We start from the raw sequence: 21,525 nt of genomic DNA on the forward strand, positions 1-21,525 counted from the left end.
CAGATTCTGAATCAAAATTCATGTTAGATATACAGGGTAAAAAGTTATTAACTGCGAATTCTATAAAATTGACTATAAACGGCGCCTTCTATTAGCAACGCGAAAATTTCAATACGTATCTTATTCGTCACCTAAAAAAACACAATTTTGCAAATTTACAAAGGTCTAATCTAATTATTTTTAAGATAATGGCAAAAAAATGAATAAAAATTTGAACTTTTAACACCATGTATATCTAAAACTATCAACTTTGGGATAAGGCATATTTTCTCCAATCGTCACCATTTGACGTGTAGTATCTCCAGCATTCGGTTGTCCCATTGTTAATGAATCACCCTGTATATCTGTGACTTAAGCAACTTGTTCTGTTTTATTTCATTTTAATGCTAGATCCATTACGATTTTTTATTTACTCCTAATATGTCCATCATAATGCCCATCATTAGACTAGTCCTGCACATCTAAGTTGAGTACTCATTCGCAAGGACACTTGTTCATTTCAGTTAAATTTGAAATAGCTGTTAGATGATTGCGGAAACGACGAGATATTAGAGTAGACAACAGTTTTGCGAAAGGAATATATTAATTTCACATGATTAACGCATTTGGAATTTATAGCTATTTATTCTTACATGCGTCCCATTTACCGGCTTTCCCTTATAGTTCCTGAATTGCACCAACCTTCTGCAGGTAACATATGAGCTTAAATGGAAATTAATACCATATACACGCAAATGAAGTTCTTCCATGTTGCTGCACAACACAGGCCCAATTTTAGGCCCCCCAGGAATAAATTTGCACCGGAACATTATAGCCAATTAACAACTTGAATGACAGATTGCCTAATTGTGTGTAACTTGTTCCGCATTCCTGTTGGGTAGGTATCCGTTCAGAAATTCACTTTGGGATGGTGTATACATGCTAATTGGCTAAATATTGATTCCGGATGAGGGATTTTCCAGGGAACATTGAATAATGGAAGTTCTAAATGATCCGTTTCTGAGGCGAACAATAATACACAGAAAGGCTAAGCGCGAAAAAAGATCATAAAATATCGAAAAGAAGCTTAAGAACTGTTTCTTTCAACGAGTGGAATTGGGCGGACGCAATAGTCGAAGTTCTGCTAAAAATGGTGTTATTTCATTTCAAAAAAATGCCATTACTTTTTGATTGTCTTTAACACTTTTGCCACGCAACATTTCGATTTATAGATGGGTTCAGGCTGAAGTAACCTCGACACAGTGACTTACCTTCAGTAAAATCTTTTTATAAAATAAGTAAAAAATGTTTTCTCGATTATAATGTAAATTTACTAACAGCACTCGTTTTATTTTTCAGATAGTGGAAATCTCACTAATGTTGTCGACGCTTTAAGTATCATGTCTTGAAGATCAAACATCTTCATAATGCGGTTTAAGGCCAGCGTTCCTCCAAGGTAATTAACAATTTAATATTAACAAATTACAAAACCTTTTTGAAAGTTATGGTAATGTGCAGGGTGTTCCAACTGGGTGTAATCACTCGACATCATTTGCGGCAAAAATAATGTTAATGTTACGTCCTAAATTTCGTTAAAATATTTTTTTTCATATACAGGGTGTCTATCTTTGAAACTCAACTGTAATGTACCCTTCTGCTGCGCCTATATGTATACAGGGTGTTTCTGAATAGGTGACAAAAATTTTTATGGGTGAATCCTGAGTCAAATTTAAGACGAAAAATTCATATAAACACATATCCAAAAATGCTTCGTCTTCGATCTATAGGCTGTTAAAAAACTCTTTTTTTACGTTTTTTTAAATTACTTGTTTATTTTTTATCGAAACTTGCTGAAAATTTGCACATATCATACGCCGAGTGTTCCTTATAAACGGAAATTTTCAGACTTTCATTTCATATACGGGATGATGCGGATTGATGGGTCTTGAGCTTTCGTTTATCACATTTTTTTCTGTTAATATTTTGATTCTTTTAGACAAATTTCTGAAATCCGCATTGAATGTTGTCACTTTTCGGTCTCTTACAAAATTTCGTTTAAATTAAATTTTCACTTTTTATTATTTGATTAACATTGATGTTAATAACTGTATCTGCAGGAAGCAGTTGCTTATTATCGCGAATATCACCTAAATCATCGATTTAAGCGAAATTTTCCAAAAGACAGAAAAGTGAGAAAACTCAATGCGCATTTCAAAATTTTGTCTAAAAAAATCAAAATATTAATAGAAAAAAAAAAATGAGATACATGAGAGCTCAAGACCCATCAATCCGCATCATCCCTTATATGAAATCAATGTCCGAAAATTTCCGTTTGTGGGAAACACTCGACGTATGACATGTACAAATTTTCAGCAAGTTTTGATAAAAAAAAAACAAGTAATTAAAAAAAAACGTAAGAAAAGTTTTTTAACAGCCTGTAGATCGAGACGAAGCATTTTTAAATATATCTTTAAATGAACTTTTCGTCTTTTTGGCTCAGGATTCGCGCACTAGAATTTTTACTACCTATTCAGAAATATCCTGTATATCATGATTTTTTGGCAATATACCCGACAGAGCCAGATTTCAGTATCCATTATTCTCAAAAATGTGTGGTCCTGTATTTTTCTTTCACTCCTTTTCTTTGTAACAACTGGAATTTAACTATAACACCGTTTCGCTAAATCGGTGCAACACACCAATAGAAGATCTCTCTTGCTATTCCACTAAATATCACGCTCTAAAAAGAGAGACAATAAATTAGCCGATAATTACCTCTTAGTCATAATACGCCTATATGTGTTAGCCCTCAGTTTTAGTACTTAAGAATTTCGCCAAACTAGTATAAACTCCTCTCTTGGTCGAATTGTCGCATTGACAGGTATTTCGTTAACCGAGCTTTTCATTATTGTAAATTGAATTAAGGTGTATTTTTTAATAGTGAAATAAATCACTTTGTAAATTGTTTCTGAGTTTGCTGTTCCAAGATCTATTATTACACAACTATGAAGACCGAGGTAAAAACAAAAAATACAGGGTCGGTTAAATTGGGGCAAAGTTGAACAAGTTGGAGTTCAAGAATATACTAGAATACGGTATTTTCAAATTTTAAAAATTCTGATGACTTTTGGAGGTTTTTCAAAAAAATTTATATTTTCGAAAAACGTTTTTATTTTTTCCTCAGCTTATTTGTCGATGAAAATTGAAAATCTTCTTCGATAATGTGACGATGTCATATTTTAAATCACACGCTTTATTGTTCGGCAACAATCATCCACTTTGTTTTTTCTTATGGGCATTATCGTCAATTTCCAAAATTTTAAATTACAACTGTTTTTTTGATTACTATTATGTATCACATGTTAATGTTCAGTTTTGCAGTTTGGTAGAAATATTAAAAATCCTTTTGTGGAAATAGTGCCTTGAAGGTAATTAAATAAAAAAAGGGGTGCTTAAAGTCTTTACCCTCCAGTTCCAAGCACAGCTCAACGCATCCTCTTAAATTCTGCATTACTTCTTATTTTGGTCCTTAAAGTTGTGAGAATCTTCCTTCGTAGCTCATTAATATTCGGTAAGCACGGATTTATAAATGAGATCTTTATATTTCTCCATACACAAACATCAGATGAAAAAAGTTCTGATGAACGTATAGGCCAACATATGTCTCCATTATTTCAAATGACTCTAACGGGACGAGATTATGATATTCTTACAACACTGTAGCTTCCATTGAGGATTTCTTGGATACAAGACTTGGGTGATATCAATTTTAAACGGCCGATATTCATATTTTTTTAAAACTCTCCACTTACCTGATACGATACGTTAAACTAGAGGGATTATTTTGAATCTAATGGAGAATTCAATTCAGTATCGTTTATGATATTTGAAAAGGTTGTAACATTTTAGCTAGCCGCGTACCATGTTGGTTTGCTTGTTCCCATTCGATCACCGAAGTAGACCAACATTGGGCGTGGTTAGTACCTGGGTGGACAATTGCATAGGAGTACCACGTGCAGTTGTGTTTTCTTTTTTTCTTTTTTAATACACTTTTGTACATTTCTCCTTTTCATTCCCGAATACTACAAAATTTAACACGCAACTGCCATACCACGTTGGTCTACCGGTTCCCGTCCGATCACCGAAGTCAAGCGACGTCGGGCGTGGTTAGTACCTGGATGGGTGACCGCCTGGGAACACCACGTGCAGTTGTGTTCTTTTTTGTTTCTTTTTTTTAATGCACTTTTGTTCATTTCTCCTTTTCATTCCCGAATACCACAAAATTTAACACGCAACTGCCATACCACGTTGGTCTACCGGTTCCCGTCCGATCACCGAAGTCAAGCGACGTCGGGCGTGGTTAGTACCTGGATGGGTGACCGCCTGGGAACACCACGTGCAGTTGTGTTCTTTTTTGTTTCTTTTTTTTAATGCACTTTTGTTCATTTCTCCTTTTCATTCCCGAATACCACAAAATTTAACACGCAACTGCCATACCACGTTGGTCTACCGGTTCCCGTCCGATCACCGAAGTCAAGCGACGTCGGGCGTGGTTAGTACCTGGATGGGTGACCGCCTGGGAACACCACGTGCAGTTGTGTTCTTTTTTGTTTCTTTTTTTTAATGCACTTTTGTTCATTTCTCCTTTTCATTCCCGAATACCACAAAATTTAACACGCAACTGCCATACCACGTTGGTCTACCGGTTTCCGTCCGATCACCGAAGTCAAGCGACGTCGGGCGTGGTTAGTACCTGGATGGGTGACCGCCTGGGAACACCACGTGCAGTTGTGTTCTTTTTTGTTTCTTTTTTTTAATGCACTTTTGTTCATTTCTCCTTTTCATTCCCGAATACCACAAAATTTAACACGCAACTGCCATACCACGTTGGTCTACCGGTTCCCGTCCGATCACCGAAGTCAAGCGACGTCGGGCGTGGTTAGTACCTGGATGGGTGACCGCCTGGGAACACCACGTGCAGTTGTGTTCTTTTTTGTTTCTTCTTTTTTTTTTTTTTTTTTTTTTTTTTTTTTTTTTTTTAATGCACTTTTGTTCATTTCTCCTTTTCATTCCCGAATACCACAAAATTTAACACGCAACTGCCATACCACGTTGGTCTACCGGTTTCCGTCCGAGTCTTCAGTTTGCTTTCCTAGAGAACGGGCGTGTCCCAAAACTCGACGAAATCAAAACACCGCAAATCCAGATAAAAACTCACGGCGGTAAAACAAAGCGGCGGCATCAAAGAGGCCGACAAAGAGCGGCACTACTGTGTGTTGTGAGTAAGTTTACACCAGTGCATTTGTAGGGTGCCCCGTCAGGGGGACCCTTCGCCCTTCTTCCAACAAATCGCATGAACAGCGACAACCCAAACTTAGAAAATTGTGTTGTGGGCACAGAAACAAACCACTCAGATGAACCACGCGTTCTAACTTCATCAACATCATCGAGCGACCAACACACAGAGGTGTTTTGCAGAGCTAAAAGAAATCGCCACAGCAAACTTTGCTCTCAGCTGAAAGCAAACAAAACTTGTCTGAGATGTAAAGCCCTCCTGAATGGCGTGAAGACGGCCGTGGACGACAATAATTGTACAAAGCTTCTCACAGTAGTAAACCACATCCGTACGAAGCACAACAAAAGGGGGATATCAAAGAATATCTCAAAAACGTGCCCCCCCAGCAACCCGTCACAGGATCCCGAGCTCTCCCGCAACATGGCAACCTTAAGGGCGCCGAAGAATCAAGACGAGCAGGAGTTCATAACCCCATCAAAAACAATCAAATGGGGAAGCCTAATCCGCAATCCCACACAAGTGGAAACGGGCAACAAGTTTAAGCCACTGGAGGAAAAAACGGCGGAGGAAATGCAGACTGAGGAGGCCGAGGACCACCCGCCTACTTCAGCCAATCAAACCCCCCCAGACTCGCAGAACCGAAGAACACCCGCCACCAACCAAAGAAAACGGGGCACCGACAAGCCCCCCCCATTAGTTGTGCCTGGTAAGCTCGTCCATCACAAGGACCTTACCACCAATATAAAATTAATAGTGAAAAATAAATTCACGCTCAAATACGCCAAGCACTCAGTCATAGTCTACGTGGAGGACATTAACGACTGGACCCACCTCAAACGGAATTTCGAGCTGGCAGATCTGGAATTCCACACGTACGCCGCATCCGAGGACAGAACGCACGCTTTTGTCCTCAGAGGACTGCAAGGGGAAATCTCGCCGGAGGAGGTGAAAAGCGAGCTGACGGAGGAAAATGGTGTCCCAGTGAAAGAAGTCCATCTAATGAAAACCGCCTTCCGCCCCCTATACCTGGTAGTGGTGAATAGCTCGTACACCCTGAAAAAGCTCCAGAATCAGGTGAAGACAATCTTCAATGTCCGCGTTAGCTGGGAGAATAGGAGAAACCAGCGGGACATCACCCAGTGCCGCAGATGTCAAATGTGGGGGCACGTTGCCAGAAACTGCCACCGCAAATTCCGATGTTCCAAATGCTCTCAGGAACATCAAATCACGGAGTGCACCGAGGAAACTGCCCTCAAATGTGCAAACTGCGGTGAACCGCACAGATCCTTCGACAAGAGCTGCCCAGTCTATCAGCACAGGATCAAAGCCTTGTCAAAGACGAAACCCACCTACAAAGAGGCCCCTCTGCCAACCAACCCTGCGTGGACCGGACGCCCACCATCTGGACGATGCCTGACCAGCCACGTCCACCCAAAAGGAACGGAACCCCCCCGAAAACGAGCTGCCGTCCCAGGACCATCCGACCCTCCAACCGAGGATTACGATGTAAATTTTCCCAACACGCTCGGCCAGAAAAGTAGGCAGACACCGAGACCATCAGAGGCGCAAAGTGCAAGCACGCAGGGTAAGTTCACTGCTCTAAAAGACAAATTTGAGGAACTAAGCACTTTGATAAATATGGACGAAATGTTGTCGGCATTAGACCATTACATATCCATCTTAAAACCCTGCAAAACATCCGAACAAAAATTTATTGCCAGTCGGCAATTTTTCACCGTCGACATTCAAAATTTCAAAATTTAATTTCAGTCACGTTCAATATTATCGAGTGGAACTGCAATGGTCTAAAATCCAAATTGGGCGAATTCATTCACTATTTGAGTACTAGAAAAATCGACGTCGCCGTGATCGTGGAAACGGGATTGCGGGACGTCGATAAAATTCGAATTAAGCATTTTCGCATAGAGCGAAGCGACAGACCCAACGCAAGAGGGGGGGGTGTTGCTATCGTCATAAGTAACCACATAAATTACAAACGACTCCCTCAATCCCCCACAAATATAGAGCACGTATCCGTCCAGTTGGAAAACGGCGGACTCTTGACCGGAATATACGTCCCTCCCAACCTAAATTTCACACCAGCCGATCTCAATGGCTTTTTCCCACCTAACCGAAGGGTGTTAGTGCTGGGAGACTTTAATGCACGTCACCGCTTGTGGAATAACAACCGCCTAAATACCAGAGGCACAGTGCTCGCGGATTTTATCTCGGACAACGCGGACTTGCATCTGATGTACCCCAGCACACCCACGCACTTCCCGCCCAACGGAATGTCACCCACCACAATAGATCTGGGAATCAGCAGAGGCCTAAACGATTTGCCCGATCTCACCACTGACAACGCTCTCAACTCAGATCATCTCCCAGTACACGTTTCTTGGAACGAGCTCAGGGTAAAACCGGGTGGTACAAAATATTCCTATAAAGATTTCGATTGGAACCTTTATAGGGCCAATATTTCTAACAAATGTATAATTTCAAATCAAATAGAGACCCCCGAAGCTTTGGAGCAAGAAATTCGGAATCTGACGGAGATGATCCAGAGTCAGCAAAGGTCATTGGCCAAAAAAGTACCGGATAGGCCTCCGCCAGATAACTTACCCCCCCAGATCATCGATTTGATAAAATTTAAAAACAAAGTCCGGAAAAGGTGGCAAACTTTTAGACGGGAAGCGGACCGATTGCGGTTCAATGCCCTTACGGTAACCATCAAACGAAAAATAAGCATCCACAAAAATGAATGCTGGTCGAGGACTCTTCAGGATCTGAGTACTCAGGACAATTCCCTGTGGAAAATTGCGAGAAACCTACGTAGAAACTACGGAAAACTCCCCACCATCCGGCACAACGGGGAGGAATCCGTTTCAGATGCGGAGAAGGCCGAGATATTTGCCAGTTTTCTCAGTACGGTACACACAGAAACCCCGAACGTCAATCAGGAACAGATTGCAATTGACGAGGCCGCCCGTAGATTCATTGAGAGGACCTATCCCATCTCCCCACAGGTTCACCGACAAATCCTATGTACCCCTTTGGAAATCCGGAAATGCTTGCGTCGGCTCCCGAACAATAAGGCTCCGGGACCGGACGGCATAACATATCCTCTCCTCAAGAATTTACCAAGGAAAGCCATCGTCCAAATCACCTACATAGTCAATGCCGTCATCAAACTGCAATACTTTCCACAAGCCTGGAAACGGGCCGTAATAATCCTCATTCCAAAACCTGGAAAAGACCTATCCCTACCCTCGTCTTACCGTCCCATATCTCTCCTGAATACCTTGGCAAAACTAACCGAAAAGGTAATTTTGACAAGGCTAAACAAGATCGTGACCCACAGAGACGTCCTCCCCGCCGAACAATTTGGTTTTAGACCAGGCCACAACACGACCCTCCTTGCGGCGAAAGTGGTCAACGACATCTTTACCGCATACAACCACCAAATGAACACGGCGATGCTCTTTCTGGACATGGAAAGAGCTTTCGACACCGTGTGGCACTCAGGCCTCATCCACAAACTCGCCACAGTTCTCAACTTCCCCCCTCATTTCGTTTCCCTCATTTCCTCCTACATAACCGGACGTTCCTTCAACGTTAAAATCGAACAATCTCTCTCCCGCTCTTACCCACTAGCAGCGGGTGTCCCGCAGGGGACAGTGATGTCCCCATTACTGTACTCCCTGTATATCTCGGACGTACCCAAATTCCCCACCACCAAACTAGCCCTCTACGCAGACGACACCGTCATGTATAATCACAGCTTTTATGCCCAAGGGGCGAAGCAGCGACTGGCACATCACCTCAGCCTCCTCCTTCCGTACTTCCACAAATGGAAACTGAAAGTCAACCCGACAAAGACCGAATTGGTGGTTTTCACCCAGAAAATCACCAATCATCGGATCATGAATCCTTTGCTGGTGAACGGAACCCCGATCCAACAACAAAGAACCGCGAAATATCTCGGAATTGTGCTCGACGAACGGCTGTCCTTCAGGGACCACGTCACGCATGCCATACAGAAGACCTTCGCAGGCCAGCAGAAGCTGTACCCGCTCATTAGTCCGAAATCGGTAATGAGCCCGGCCAACAAACTTCTCATCTACAAAGCGATCATAAGACCGACGATGCTCTATGGCGCACCCGTGTGGTGTGCAATATCTGACAAACAAAGGAAGAGACTACAGATATTCCAAAACCGAATTCTGAGAGGAGTTTTGTCAGCCGGCAGATACACCCGCATACGTGACTTGCACGAGATGACCGGGATCGAGCACGTTTCCGAATACATCGACAGGACCTCCGACAAATTTTACAGATACCAAGCCTCTGGTTCCCCCCTGACGAGGGATCTAACCCGACTCCGATTCGATCCAGATAACCGCGTTAAGCACGGACCGGCGTACAAGCGCCTTCCCATATTCTTCGAGCCATGGAGGCCTCCTTGACTGGCATCAACACCATCCTATCTTACCCCATCTCGGGAACTCTTCCTCAAACTGCCGCAAAGGCCCCCTCCCCCCTCTCGAACGCGCTGATCCTACGCTAAAGGATCCACCGGAAAAGCTTGATAAGAACTCTGTAAGTCTGCTTCAGAGATCTCGAAAGACTTCCGAAATTTCTCGAATGCCACATAGTAAATGAAGCCACCCTTTAAACTGGTTTTTTCAACTGTTTTTCCAGTATATCACCTAATCCAACAACATTACGTCACGCATCAAACAGCCTACCGCAAAACTCTTTCACACACAAGTGTACGTCTTAGTTTCGCAAATGTTCACATAAGAGCTGAGAGCCCAGGTGGTGAACTACCCAGTGTACTCCCTTAAGACACTCTCTGATGGCGACTGGACATAACACCGTCCACCGTGCTCTGCGCACGGTCTGTCACGCGCCACTTTGCATGTCCGACATGTTGGGTGCGAACACTCCCAATTCGTGTATATACTTTATATATACTTAGCTATTAAGGTGTAATGTATGTATTGAAAATTTGTAAATAAAATTGTTTTGAGTTGAGTGGTTCCCGTCCGATCACCGAAGTCAAGCGACGTCGGGCGTGGTTAGTACCTGGATGGGTGACCGCCTGGGAACACCACGTGCAGTTGTGTTCTTTTTTGTTTCTTTTTTTTAATGCACTTTTGTTCATTTCTCCTTTTCATTCCCGAATACCACAAAATTTAACACGCAACTGCCATACCACGTTGGTCTACCGGTTTCCGTCCCAGTCTTCAGTTTGCTTTCCTAGAGAACGGGCGTGTCCCAAAACTCGACGAAATCAAAACACCGCAAATCCAGATAAAAACTCACGGCGGTAAAACAAAGCGGCGGCATCAAAGAGGCCGACAAAGAGCGGCACTACTGTGTGTTGTGAGTAAGTTTACACCAGTGCATTTGTAGGGTGCCCCGTCAGGGGGACCCCTCGCCCTTCTTCCAACAAATCGCATGAACAGCGACAACCCAAACTTAGAAAATTGTGTTGTGGGCACAGAAACAAACCACTCAGATGAACCACGCGTTCTAACTTCATCAACATCATCGAGCGACCAACACACAGAGGTGTTTTGCAGAGCTAAAAGAAATCGCCACAGCAAACTTTGCTCTCAGCTGAAAGCAAACAAAACTTGTCTGAGATGTAAAGCCCTCCTGAATGGCGTGAAGACGGCCGTGGACGACAATAATTGTACAAAGCTTCTCACAGTAGTAAACCACATCCGTACGAAGCACAACAAAAGGGGGATATCAAAGAATATCTCAAAAACGTGCCCCCCCAGCAACCCGTCACAGGATCCCGAGCTCTCCCGCAACATGGCAACCTTAAGGGCGCCGAAGAATCAAGACGAGCAGGAGTTCATAACCCCATCAAAAACAATCAAATGGGGAAGCCTAATCCGCAATCCCACACAAGTGGAAACGGGCAACAAGTTTAAGCCACTGGAGGAAAAAACGGCGGAGGAAATGCAGACTGAGGAGGCCGAGGACCACCCGCCTACTTCAGCCAATCAAACCCCCCCAGACTCGCAGAACCGAAGAACACCCGCCACCAACCAAAGAAAACGGGGCACCGACAAGCCCCCCCCATTAGTTGTGCCTGGTAAGCTCGTCCATCACAAGGACCTTACCACCAATATAAAATTAATAGTGAAAAATAAATTCACGCTCAAATACGCCAAGCACTCAGTCATAGTCTACGTGGAGGACATTAACGACTGGACCCACCTCAAACGGAATTTCGAGCTGGCAGATCTGGAATTCCACACGTACGCCGCATCCGAGGACAGAACGCACGCTTTTGTCCTCAGAGGACTGCAAGGGGAAATCTCGCCGGAGGAGGTGAAAAGCGAGCTGACGGAGGAAAATGGTGTCCCAGTGAAAGAAGTCCATCTAATGAAAACCGCCTTCCGCCCCCTATACCTGGTAGTGGTGAATAGCTCGTACACCCTGAAAAAGCTCCAGAATCAGGTGAAGACAATCTTCAATGTCCGCGTTAGCTGGGAGAATAGGAGAAACCAGCGGGACATCACCCAGTGCCGCAGATGTCAAATGTGGGGGCACGTTGCCAGAAACTGCCACCGCAAATTCCGATGTTCCAAATGCTCTCAGGAACATCAAATCACGGAGTGCACCGAGGAAACTGCCCTCAAATGTGCAAACTGCGGTGAACCGCACAGATCCTTCGACAAGAGCTGCCCAGTCTATCAGCACAGGATCAAAGCCTTGTCAAAGACGAAACCCACCTACAAAGAGGCCCCTCTGCCAACCAACCCTGCGTGGACCGGACGCCCACCATCTGGACGATGCCTGACCAGCCACGTCCACCCAAAAGGAACGGAACCCCCCCGAAAACGAGCTGCCGTCCCAGGACCATCCGACCCTCCAACCGAGGATTACGATGTAAATTTTCCCAACACGCTCGGCCAGAAAAGTAGGCAGACACCGAGACCATCAGAGGCGCAAAGTGCAAGCACGCAGGGTAAGTTCACTGCTCTAAAAGACAAATTTGAGGAACTAAGCACTTTGATAAATATGGACGAAATGTTGTCGGCATTAGACCATTACATATCCATCTTAAAACCCTGCAAAACATCCGAACAAAAATTTATTGCCAGTCGGCAATTTTTCACCGTCGACATTCAAAATTTCAAAATTTAATTTCAGTCACGTTCAATATTATCGAGTGGAACTGCAATGGTCTAAAATCCAAATTGGGCGAATTCATTCACTATTTGAGTACTAGAAAAATCGACGTCGCCGTGATCGTGGAAACGGGATTGCGGGACGTCGATAAAATTCGAATTAAGCATTTTCGCATAGAGCGAAGCGACAGACCCAACGCAAGAGGGGGGGGTGTTGCTATCGTCATAAGTAACCACATAAATTACAAACGACTCCCTCAATCCCCCACAAATATAGAGCACGTATCCGTCCAGTTGGAAAACGGCGGACTCTTGACCGGAATATACGTCCCTCCCAACCTAAATTTCACACCAGCCGATCTCAATGGCTTTTTCCCACCTAACCGAAGGGTGTTAGTGCTGGGAGACTTTAATGCACGTCACCGCTTGTGGAATAACAACCGCCTAAATACCAGAGGCACAGTGCTCGCGGATTTTATCTCGGACAACGCGGACTTGCATCTGATGTACCCCAGCACACCCACGCACTTCCCGCCCAACGGAATGTCACCCACCACAATAGATCTGGGAATCAGCAGAGGCCTAAACGATTTGCCCGATCTCACCACTGACAACGCTCTCAACTCAGATCATCTCCCAGTACACGTTTCTTGGAACGAGCTCAGGGTAAAACCGGGTGGTACAAAATATTCCTATAAAGATTTCGATTGGAACCTTTATAGGGCCAATATTTCTAACAAATGTATAATTTCAAATCAAATAGAGACCCCCGAAGCTTTGGAGCAAGAAATTCGGAATCTGACGGAGATGATCCAGAGTCAGCAAAGGTCATTGGCCAAAAAAGTACCGGATAGGCCTCCGCCAGATAACTTACCCCCCCAGATCATCGATTTGATAAAATTTAAAAACAAAGTCCGGAAAAGGTGGCAAACTTTTAGACGGGAAGCGGACCGATTGCGGTTCAATGCCCTTACGGTAACCATCAAACGAAAAATAAGCATCCACAAAAATGAATGCTGGTCGAGGACTCTTCAGGATCTGAGTACTCAGGACAATTCCCTGTGGAAAATTGCGAGAAACCTACGTAGAAACTACGGAAAACTCCCCACCATCCGGCACAACGGGGAGGAATCCGTTTCAGATGCGGAGAAGGCCGAGATATTTGCCAGTTTTCTCAGTACGGTACACACAGAAACCCCGAACGTCAATCAGGAACAGATTGCAATTGACGAGGCCGCCCGTAGATTCATTGAGAGGACCTATCCCATCTCCCCACAGGTTCACCGACAAATCCTATGTACCCCTTTGGAAATCCGGAAATGCTTGCGTCGGCTCCCGAACAATAAGGCTCCGGGACCGGACGGCATAACATATCCTCTCCTCAAGAATTTACCAAGGAAAGCCATCGTCCAAATCACCTACATAGTCAATGCCGTCATCAAACTGCAATACTTTCCACAAGCCTGGAAACGGGCCGTAATAATCCTCATTCCAAAACCTGGAAAAGACCTATCCCTACCCTCGTCTTACCGTCCCATATCTCTCCTGAATACCTTGGCAAAACTAACCGAAAAGGTAATTTTGACAAGGCTAAACAAGATCGTGACCCACAGAGACGTCCTCCCCGCCGAACAATTTGGTTTTAGACCAGGCCACAACACGACCCTCCTTGCGGCGAAAGTGGTCAACGACATCTTTACCGCATACAACCACCAAATGAACACGGCGATGCTCTTTCTGGACATGGAAAGAGCTTTCGACACCGTGTGGCACTCAGGCCTCATCCACAAACTCGCCACAGTTCTCAACTTCCCCCCTCATTTCGTTTCCCTCATTTCCTCCTACATAACCGGACGTTCCTTCAACGTCAAAATCGAACAATCTCTCTCCCGCTCTTACCCACTAGCAGCGGGTGTCCCGCAGGGGACAGTGATGTCCCCATTACTGTACTCCCTGTATATCTCGGACGTACCCAAATTCCCCACCACCAAACTAGCCCTCTACGCAGACGACACCGTCATGTATAATCACAGCTTTTATGCCCAAGGGGCGAAGCAGCGACTGGCACATCACCTCAGCCTCCTCCTTCCGTACTTCCACAAATGGAAACTGAAAGTCAACCCGACAAAGACCGAATTGGTGGTTTTCACCCAGAAAATCACCAATCATCGGATCATGAATCCTTTGCTGGTGAACGGAACCCCGATCCAACAACAAAGAACCGCGAAATATCTCGGAATTGTGCTCGACGAACGGCTGTCCTTCAGGGACCACGTCACGCATGCCATACAGAAGACCTTCGCAGGCCAGCAGAAGCTGTACCCGCTCATTAGTCCGAAATCGGTAATGAGCCCGGCCAACAAACTTCTCATCTACAAAGCGATCATAAGACCGACGATGCTCTATGGCGCACCCGTGTGGTGTGCAATATCTGACAAACAAAGGAAGAGACTACAGATATTCCAAAACCGAATTCTGAGAGGAGTTTTGTCAGCCGGCAGATACACCCGCATACGTGACTTGCACGAGATGACCGGGATCGAGCACGTTTCCGAATACATCGACAGGACCTCCGACAAATTTTACAGATACCAAGCCTCTGGTTCCCCCCTGACGAGGGATCTAACCCGACTCCGATTCGATCCAGATAACCGCGTTAAGCACGGACCGGCGTACAAGCGCCTTCCCATATTCTTCGAGCCATGGAGGCCTCCTTGACTGGCATCAACACCATCCTATCTTACCCCATCTCGGGAACTCTTCCTCAAACTGCCGCAAAGGCCCCCTCCCCCCTCTCGAACGCGCTGATCCTACGCTAAAGGATCCACCGGAAAAGCTTGATAAGAACTCTGTAAGTCTGCTTCAGAGATCTCGAAAGACTTCCGAAATTTCTCGAATGCCACATAGTAAATGAAGCCACCCTTTAAACTGGTTTTTTCAACTGTTTTTCCAGTATATCACCTAATCCAACAACATTACGTCACGCATCAAACAGCCTACCGCAAAACTCTTTCACACACAAGTGTACGTCTTAGTTTCGCAAATGTTCACATAAGAGCTGAGAGCCCAGGTGGTGAACTACCCAGTGTACTCCCTTAAGACACTCTCTGATGGCGACTGGACATAACACCGTCCACCGTGCTCTGCGCACGGTCTGTCACGCGCCACTTTGCATGTCCGACATGTTGGGTGCGAACACTCCCAATTCGTGTATATACTTTATATATACTTAGCTATTAAGGTGTAATGTATGTATTGAAAATTTGTAAATAAAATTGTTTTGAGTTGAGTTGAGGTTCCCGTCCGATCACCGAAGTCAAGCGACGTCGGGCGTGGTTAGTACCTGGATGGGTGACCGCCTGGGAACACCACGTGCAGTTGTGTTCTTTTTTGTTTCTTTTTTTTAATGCACTTTTGTTCATTTCTTCTTTTCATTCGCGGATGTCACGAAATTCTACATGGAACATCCGTACCACGTTGGTCTACTGGTTCCTATCCAGTCCAATGGGTGGAGGGTGACCCCAGGTAAAGGATCATTACAAAAAAAAACAACCCTAGGGCAGAAAATACACACGTCGGGGACCGTAAAGGGTCAAAATAAAGCAGCTGAAGACCAACAAAGTGAATCATCTCCGACATTGACGATATACCCCTTAGGGACAGTTCGGAGTTGGAGAAGAATTCTTCCATTTCCGACTTTTTTTGTGGGTAGATATCTTGGCGAATCCCACCCTATCCGGCTGATAGAACATGAGACTGGGTGTTGTTCGAAGATTTTCTTCGTGATAAAAAAAAGCTTTAACATTTTGCTCACTCTTTGTGAAATTTCCACTTCATTCCTATTTGGTCTATGAATCCATCTTTTAGGTTTAGAAAACGCACGAATCTAGTAATTTTAATTTTATTTCTCTTCATTCGAAAAAGATATTTTGTCAATAAATTTATATTAGTTTTGTAACTCGGCATGACGTTAAGGGAAAAATCAATTGCAATGTGAAAAATGTTTTTATTAAACAAAAATATTGATGGTATTTCCAATGCATTATCTGCAAAAACCGAATTTTTTATATTTGTACTAAACTGCAAAACTGAATTTTAACGTGTGATACATCATCGTAGGCAGAAAAAAAGCTGAATTCAAATATGATGTCCCCATATTATAGAGGAGGGAAAGTTGGAATAATGCAATGTCAGTCATGTTGATTTATTTCGTCAAATAAGCTGGGAATAAAAGGAACTTTTTTTTCGTAATTTCAGTTTTTTCGAATGCTTTCCTTCGAATTTCAAAAGAGGAAATTAAGAGTGTCATAAATTCGCACTTTTAAGCCTCCAAGTTTTCTTATACGGGTTTGATAATATGAAGTAAGTAGATGCTGTGAAATATCTTATTACTGTCCATAAATAGACTTGTTGATCTTTTGGATGTGTTTTTATACAGTGCGGCCCTAACCTCCCCTTCTGTTTACTTTTTGCATAATTAACATTTTATTAAAATTCAAAAGTAGTATTAAATAGAGCAAAAAATCCTATTTTTTAACTTTTGTTTATTTCTCTTAACGTTGTTTATTTCATCGGTACGACAGAAGGGCCAATTTTTTTGCAAATTGAGGCATAGATGAAGTGACTCCTCAAGTTAAAGGTGATTTAGTTTAAAACCAAACTGATATATTGGTATATGTTTTCCGATCAGTTCCTAAAGTCTGTTCCTGAAGTTTTTTTTGTGTTAGAGAACTTTACTCAGCGCTGGAAATAATGTAATAGATCTGAACTTTTGTGTTTATGTGTAGTCCAGTTCATTTTTCAGGACAGTTATTATTATTTATTTTTTAAATGTCTCTGATTTAAAATCTCCCTGTATGTCGAAACTAAGTCATAAAATTCACAAACAAAACTATAGTTGACGTGCTTCAGCAATTTGTTTGGCGTAGTACGGTTTTAGAGGCATGAACGATAGTGCCAAATATTGTATACGATTTTTTAACAAATATTGTGGAATCTGGGGCCATGGGACCATCGCGGGCGGGGCACCTGTGTCGTCCGGACCAATCCTGCCCCTGCCTTACCGGCCACACTTACCCTATCCTCAATGGTACTTGGGGAATAATCCCCTTCGCCTCTAGACGAATCCAAGAAAGCCTGCTTGCGTCTTCTTGAATTATCATAGGCCATTCTTTTACTGTATAACGAATTTATTTACGAAAAAAAAAATGTATCGTGTATTGCCAGATATGCGTGTTTGCCAAGGGGTACCACCCAAGTTTTTCTAAAAGATCTTTTAACGGTACTTTTACGGTTTAACTTAGGAAACTTTGGAAACTATTCATATTACAAGAAAGAACGTTCTCTCTAGGACACTCTACAACTTAAGACTAATTGTACAATGGGGCCCTTCTTATGCTAGGTAAACTACAACCAACCCGCCTGTCTCTTCTCTATTGCGGGATGTCGTGCTAACACTTCCTGAACTTACTGTTTAAGGCGTGTCGACTATAAACTTCTGAAGAATCTGTCGTAAGATCAACCAGTCGGGATCAGCTACTTCCTTTGGGATTTTTGCTTGGCCTTCAGAGAACCAAGAGCAAGGTCCTAAGACGCGGGGTGCAGAATTGCAAGAGACCTGTGTCCCATGTCGCGAGTTCTTAAATACTTAATCTAGTGGAGAACGACCATAGGTATACTTAGACTATAGAGTAGTTATTGGTCCAATAACCACTGGCCGCCTTAAAGTATAACGCTTGAGAGGCACGATTTTGCCTTTTTGGGTCTTTCGGTAACCGTGATTTCATCTTAGTACTAGTCCCGACAGAGAAGCCGCTGGGATTTCCACCACTTAGCTCATCCTTTATCCAAGGATAATCGGTGAAAAAACCCTGTGTTTGGCGGGAGTGAATCTCAAACTAATGACGCTCATAGGCGTATCACGAGGATACTGTGCCCGACAATTATACGTTTTAATTCTAAATTATCCTATACTGCACTGCTATCCTATACTATAACTGCATTAAATTAACAAGAATTTACACTATAATTGTTCTCAGCCTCCCTATCCTATTACGCGACAGGGAAATTCACTAGATCATGCGAAACCCTAGGCGGTACCCTGTAGCGAGTATTTTCCTTCAGCTTTTGATAAAAGTAGTTAAGATCTATAGATTCTATGGCAGGCGTATCCACAATGCAAACTGTAGATCCTTTGCAGAAACATAGATTTTGCTATCCACAAACCCTGTTTGGCACGCCTCTGCTAGACTATGAATTAATTTTTACCAGACAGATAGTGTCTCGAGTTCGATTTTCTCACAGTAGATGTATTTGCCTAGATCGCCTCCCTCTCCGGTCTTTGATCACCTGCGCAAGTGGCCACAGTAATGCAGGTCCCCCTACTTCCCACAACGGATCATGCTTCCCCCATGCATCACCACAGACAACCACTCAACAACTTTCCTGATTTCGTTGCGTTGCCGCTTAATTCTTTTAATTCTTTTCTTTGTGACTGGCCCGCAGGCAAAAGCGGAAGGTCCTCCGAGGTACAGCTCTAGGATAGTAGATATACAAAACGGAGCTATTAGAGGGGTGATCATGGAGCTGAATTCACGACATTTGGAGCCAGTAGAGGTAGAGCATTTGATGTAAATTACAAAAAATTGCAACGTGATAAATATCTGGATACAGGTTTTCCGTGGGGTACCCTATGCAGCAGCTCCAATAGGACAGCTGAGATTTGAGGCTCCTCAACCACCTCCCGTTTGGACAGGGACTCGACTGGCGGACAGCTTTGGTCCGGCTTGTCCACAAAAGTATCCAGACATCAGCAATAGAACAGCAGCTCTTGAGTTGATGCCCAAGGGACGGTTCCAATATTTGAAGAAATTGTTGCCTTTGTTAGAGAACCAGTCAGAGGATTGTTTGTTTTTGAATATCTACGTACCTGGAAGTGGTAAGTTAACGGAATTTTCATTTACATTAATAAGCTAGGAGATGCAAAAGTGCTGTCTTGAAATAAGTTACAAAACTTACTATTCCCCAAATTTCAACTTAATCTTACCATTAGACCTAACAAAGCAAAGTCACCAACAAGAAACTTAAAACCCGGATTATACTCCATATACAAGACTATTACAGTAAATTAGTGCCGACCTTCCTGAAAGGCAAACATAAGAACGGGGCCCACGGGAGGCCTAACATCTGCGACTCGGTTTATTATCTAAACTGCGTTCTGGAATTGTTTGGCTAATCGCTCTTAAGATAATTAGGTCCCATTAGATCTAAATGCAAACAACCGTTGCAGGAAATCGGGGTTTCGAGGCCCCCTACGCAGTTTTAGTCTTCGTGCATGGCGAGAGCTTCGAGTGGGGTGCCGCCCATCCCTATGATGGTAGCGTGTTGGCGTCGTATGGTCACGTTATTGTCGTTACGTTGAATTATCGCCTGGGAATTCTTGGTAAGTTTGTTTTATTATGAAAAAGGAAACGTTCCTTGGCTCGTAGAATGGAGACTCCTTTCAGGCATTTATTTTATCATTTTATGATTCTGCAGGATATCTATTTAGTATTGTGGTATAGTCTCATATTCCATTTTCGGATACTATTCTAGTGTTCGTGTGCGGAAAAGTGCACCTTTATGACCGATTAAGCACAATCGATACTACTAAAGAAAGCCCGTTGGACGCGTCCAACCGGCCTTCTTTAGTTTAGTGTTTTTTATCATTCGAACGCCCAAGATGCACTATTCCTGCCCAGACATTTAAACGAAAATTTACTTGATGATTTCTCTCTACAATAGTTTTTGGATTATCTTCTGTCCATACGTGGGTATTGTGCATATTCGTAAATCCATTACGCGTAAATGTGGCTTCATCCGAATATAAAATAAATCTAAGAAACCTAACGTCATGGTTATTCTGCTGGCAAAGCCAATTACAAAAAGTAACTCTTGCTAAAAAGTCTGGTGGTAGAAGCGCATGGACTTTCTGAACATGATATGGGTATAATAAATTTTGTCTTAAAACTCTGTGGACATCAACAAAGTTAACGTGTACATTTTCGTTCATCCCATTTATTTCTGTAGCCATTAGTCTAGTACTTTTGCTCGAGTTTCCTTCCGCTATTTGAAGAATATGTTCTTCTTGATTTGGTTGTAGTTTACAAGGTCGTCCACATTGCCCTGTCCTCTGTTGCTTAAGTTTTCCCGATTCCCTCAAATGATTAACTAAATTGGAGAAGAATTTTCTTTTTGGATGGTACCGATTAGGAAATGTATCTGCATAACATCTAGCCGCTAAGCTAGCATTAGAACTACATTTTCCTATAAATGAAAAATCGTTTACCACGATATCAAAAATTATTACTATTGCTAATTTTATTGTGTTGTCTACATACCCATTATTAAGACCATATCGGTCATTTCCGAAAATGATAAAAATCCTTCCCGATTAGTCATTTGCCTTTGTAACGTTAGTATAAATGTAAGAATATAAATTTATTTTCAAGAAAGATTAAAAGTTACTCTGGATATTATTTAATAAATAAAAGCTAATCGTTGCTTTGGAACCTGACTCATCATCACAGATATCTACTAGATTTTTCAATAGTAACGCAACGTGCATTTTATACTGGAATAAATGATCGATACGTTCCCGATATACATAAATGAAAAATGGGTACCATGCATTGAGAGGCAATATGCTGGAATATCTTCTAAAGTAAGCGGTAAATCAAAATTTTACAAGAATGAAAAAATTAAGATAAAAGAATATTTAGTTTAAAAAATTAAACACGTTCACCATTGGCGCGCGCAGAAAAAGTTTGGGGGGGGGGGTCCGTGACCCCCAATTTCCCTTCTCCGGTTTAAATTTTTTTTACCTAAATTATAGGAAAAGAACTCCTCATCGAACTGTGTATCACTACAAAATTTCATTAAAATACAATAAGAAGTACCGAAGTTATTAACCAAATACATTAATTTTTTAACAACTTTAACACTCTGTATAGTGAGTATAAAACGCCAAAGAAAAAAGTCGCATAAGGAAAGTCGACTTATTTTCGCTCAAAGAATCTGTGGTTAGCGGATTGGCCTACTAATTTGTAACACCCTGTA

The 21,525-nt window shown here is 42.9% G+C and overlaps 1 protein-coding gene and 5 non-coding genes across 6 annotated transcripts in view; all 6 read left to right on the plus strand.

Annotated features, from left to right (window-relative positions):
- LOC136417638 (neuroligin-1-like) overlaps positions 1-21,525 on the plus strand; it is a 94,600-nt gene that overhangs the window by 19,371 nt on the left and 53,704 nt on the right. Inside the window, exons 2-5 of the mRNA XM_066403416.1 lie at positions 1,339-1,435; positions 18,750-19,044; positions 19,102-19,366; positions 19,718-19,870. Coding sequence (XP_066259513.1) covers positions 18,829-19,044; positions 19,102-19,366; positions 19,718-19,870 — 634 coding nt within the window. The 5' untranslated portion in view covers positions 1,339-1,435; positions 18,750-18,828. The remainder of the gene's footprint in view (positions 1-1,338; positions 1,436-18,749; positions 19,045-19,101; positions 19,367-19,717; positions 19,871-21,525) is intronic.
- LOC136417713 (5S ribosomal RNA) lies at positions 4,077-4,194 on the plus strand. The gene has a single exon (XR_010752838.1). It is a non-coding gene; the product is annotated as a 5S ribosomal RNA (ribosomal RNA).
- LOC136417725 (5S ribosomal RNA) lies at positions 4,270-4,387 on the plus strand. Its single transcript, XR_010752847.1, has one exon. It is a non-coding gene; the product is annotated as a 5S ribosomal RNA (ribosomal RNA).
- LOC136417729 (5S ribosomal RNA) lies at positions 4,463-4,580 on the plus strand. The gene has a single exon (XR_010752848.1). It is a non-coding gene; the product is annotated as a 5S ribosomal RNA (ribosomal RNA).
- LOC136417716 (5S ribosomal RNA) lies at positions 4,656-4,773 on the plus strand. Its single transcript, XR_010752840.1, has one exon. It is a non-coding gene; the product is annotated as a 5S ribosomal RNA (ribosomal RNA).
- Positions 4,849-4,966, plus strand: LOC136417734 (5S ribosomal RNA). The gene has a single exon (XR_010752850.1). It is a non-coding gene; the product is annotated as a 5S ribosomal RNA (ribosomal RNA).

This window comes from Euwallacea similis, chromosome 29 (genome assembly GCF_039881205.1).
Source record: "Euwallacea similis isolate ESF13 chromosome 29, ESF131.1, whole genome shotgun sequence".
Taxonomy (NCBI): domain Eukaryota; kingdom Metazoa; phylum Arthropoda; class Insecta; order Coleoptera; family Curculionidae; genus Euwallacea; species Euwallacea similis.